Source organism: Cynoglossus semilaevis, chromosome 15 (assembly GCF_000523025.1).
Source record: "Cynoglossus semilaevis isolate Cse_v1.0 chromosome 15, Cse_v1.0, whole genome shotgun sequence".
Classification (NCBI taxonomy): domain Eukaryota; kingdom Metazoa; phylum Chordata; class Actinopteri; order Pleuronectiformes; family Cynoglossidae; genus Cynoglossus; species Cynoglossus semilaevis.
The window spans coordinates 19,611,166-19,613,597 of record NC_024321.1 but is presented as its reverse complement, the minus strand read 5'-3'; the positions used below and the strand labels follow the sequence as shown (position 1 = coordinate 19,613,597).

At 48.3% G+C, this 2,432-nt stretch overlaps 1 protein-coding gene across 1 annotated transcript in view; it reads right to left on the bottom strand.

Annotated features, from left to right (window-relative positions):
- LOC103391484 (centrosome and spindle pole associated protein 1-like) overlaps window positions 1–2,432 on the bottom strand; it is an 11,286-nt gene that overhangs the window by 8,094 nt on the left and 760 nt on the right. Inside the window, exons 2-7 of the mRNA XM_025063376.1 lie at window positions 1,824–1,878; window positions 1,416–1,542; window positions 1,069–1,141; window positions 820–923; window positions 267–496; window positions 111–172 (exon numbers count right to left, since the gene is read on the bottom strand). Of these exons, the coding sequence (XP_024919144.1) occupies window positions 111–172; window positions 267–496; window positions 820–923; window positions 1,069–1,141; window positions 1,416–1,520 (574 nt within the window). The 5' untranslated portion in view covers window positions 1,521–1,542; window positions 1,824–1,878. The remainder of the gene's footprint in view (window positions 1–110; window positions 173–266; window positions 497–819; window positions 924–1,068; window positions 1,142–1,415; window positions 1,543–1,823; window positions 1,879–2,432) is intronic.

Sequence of the window (2,432 nt, the reverse complement as noted above, 5' to 3'; positions counted from 1 at the left end):
CTGTTGTCTGTCCTGTTGTCTGTTCTGAAACCAAAGGCATTGCCTTATCGGGTTTTCATCATCGGAGGATAATGTCGTTCGGCCAGTATCATTGGACGGTGACCTCTCACCTATGATCAGGCCGGTGGTGAACTCAGCGTCGTCACTTCTGTTCAGAGGTCTCCCCCTGTCTCTGTGAAGAGCACAATCACTGAGTCACACCAACACTGACAGACACAGCCGACTGTTTCTGACTGTGTTTTCTGACTGTGTTTTCTGACTGTTACCTGCCGTCAGTCTTCATGAACACTCTCTTCTTCTGTGCGTTGTCACTCCTCTTCATTCTCTCCTCCGTTAGATTCACCATGTCGGAGCATTCATCCTCCTCTGACTGACCCTCCACCTGCCCCCCACCCACTCTGCTGCGATACCTGTGAGCCAGGAGCACCTGTTGTCCTTGTTGACCAGCAGGTGGCAGCAGCTTGTGGCGGCCTGCGCTGATCTGTGAAGAGCCCGGCTGTTCAGGAAGAAAGGGTTTGAAGTTTAGAAACAAACAGTGAAAAAGTCTAAAGCTGTGGTTCTCAAAGTGGGGGGCACAGAAGGAGTAGGAGGGTTACAGGGGGTCAAATCTAATTTATTTTTTTATATATTTTTAAACTGTACCAGAGATCAGATCAAAGAAGGTTCTGTCGTCCTGTGCAAAAGTTTCAGGCGTTAATATTTCATCTTGAACAGCTGGACTGATGTCAAACCTGAGCTGAAGTTTCATGTTCTCTACATACACGTTAATTACACGGATGCGTGCATGTGTGTGTGTGTGTGTGTGTGTGAGAGAGTCACCTGAGCCAAGTACTGCTGGTAATCCATGCGCAGCTCGTGCTGCAGTCTCTGTTTCTTCCTCTCGTACTCCACCCCCAGAGGAAGTCCCAGACTGCAGCTCTCTTCTGACCCAGAACATCCATGAATATTTAACAGAGGAACAGAGTTTCATGTCAGTGACTACTAGTTGACACAGCTGCACCGACTCAGGCGGTTCATTCACACTACAGTCAGACATGTTATGGAGGACAACATGTCCACCAGCTGTACCTTCACCATGTGGAACAGAGTTCGGGGGAATGTTCTCCTTCACAGTGGACTCAAAGCCTCTGTGGAGACTGGCCTGTCAGAAAACACAGAAGAACAAGAACAGACACTGTTAAATAACTGTGTAACAACTGGACTTTATCTTGGAGCTTACGACTGAACTCTTTGGATGACGTGACCTGGATGAACTTCACAGACATCAATTACAAACGTTTTTCATCCTTTGCCAGTAGGGGGCACTTTATTCTTGAGTTTAGGACTAACGTAAGCTCAAAGGGCAGGGGTCGAGGATGTCGTGACCCCAGGAGCCCTGAATAAACAACACTGTGGGAACGTTAATGGAGACACACCTTCATTTCCATGTACGGTGGGTCCTGCTCCAGCCGGGCTCTGTCCTCAGCTACTCTGGCCTTCTGCTCCCTGATCAGGTTCTCGAGCTCATCATCCGTCTCCATCAGAGCTGCTGACACTGGCCAGCTGTGGACAAAACAGACGGAGACGTCTTTCACTGCCTTAGTCAGTGTAGACTACACTTCATGATGAGACGGTCCAGCTGTTGTCAGTGGAACAAACACATGTAGTTCTACCTTCACAGGCTCTTAATCAGGTTCACATTCCAAACAGTGTGTGATCCTTACGGCAGTGTTGTCAGAACGTCTTAGTCCTCATTTCCTAAATCTAAACTCTAAATAAATCCTAAATAATAAAGTTCTATTTATTTATTTATTTATCTTGACAAAGTAAACATTCGTTGGTACCTGGTCAGAAAAGAGCTCTGATAAGAAGAACAGCTTTCTGATCTTCAGGAAGGTTCTGCTGGGAAAAAGACAGATGAATGGCAGTGATAGGTGGAGTGGGGGGGGGGGGGGGGGGGGGGGGGACTGATTAGAAGCTGTGATTTCTTCACTGACTGACTTTTATAATAAATACAAATAAAGATTTTGTTTTTTAAATTACGAAAAAGTAAAAGCATCCGCACGTCCGGTTGATATCACTGCATGTACAGCGGTGGTCACTGGTGGTCACTGGTGGTCACTGGTAGTCACTGGCTGTCACTGGTAGTCACTGGTAGTCACTGGTAGTCACTGGCTGTCACTCGTAGTCACTGGTAGTCACTGGTAGTCACTGCTGTCACTGGTAGACACTGGTAGTCACTGGTAGACACTGGTAGACACTGGTAGACACTGGTAGTCACTGGCTGTCACTGGCAGTCACTGGTAGTCACTGGCAGTCACTGGCAGTCACTGGCAGTCACTGGTAGTCACTGGTAGACACTGGTAGACACTGGCAGACACTGGCTGTCACTGGTAGTCACTGGCTGTCACTGGCAGGCACTGGCAGGCCCCTGGGGGTTCTGGGGGGCACCG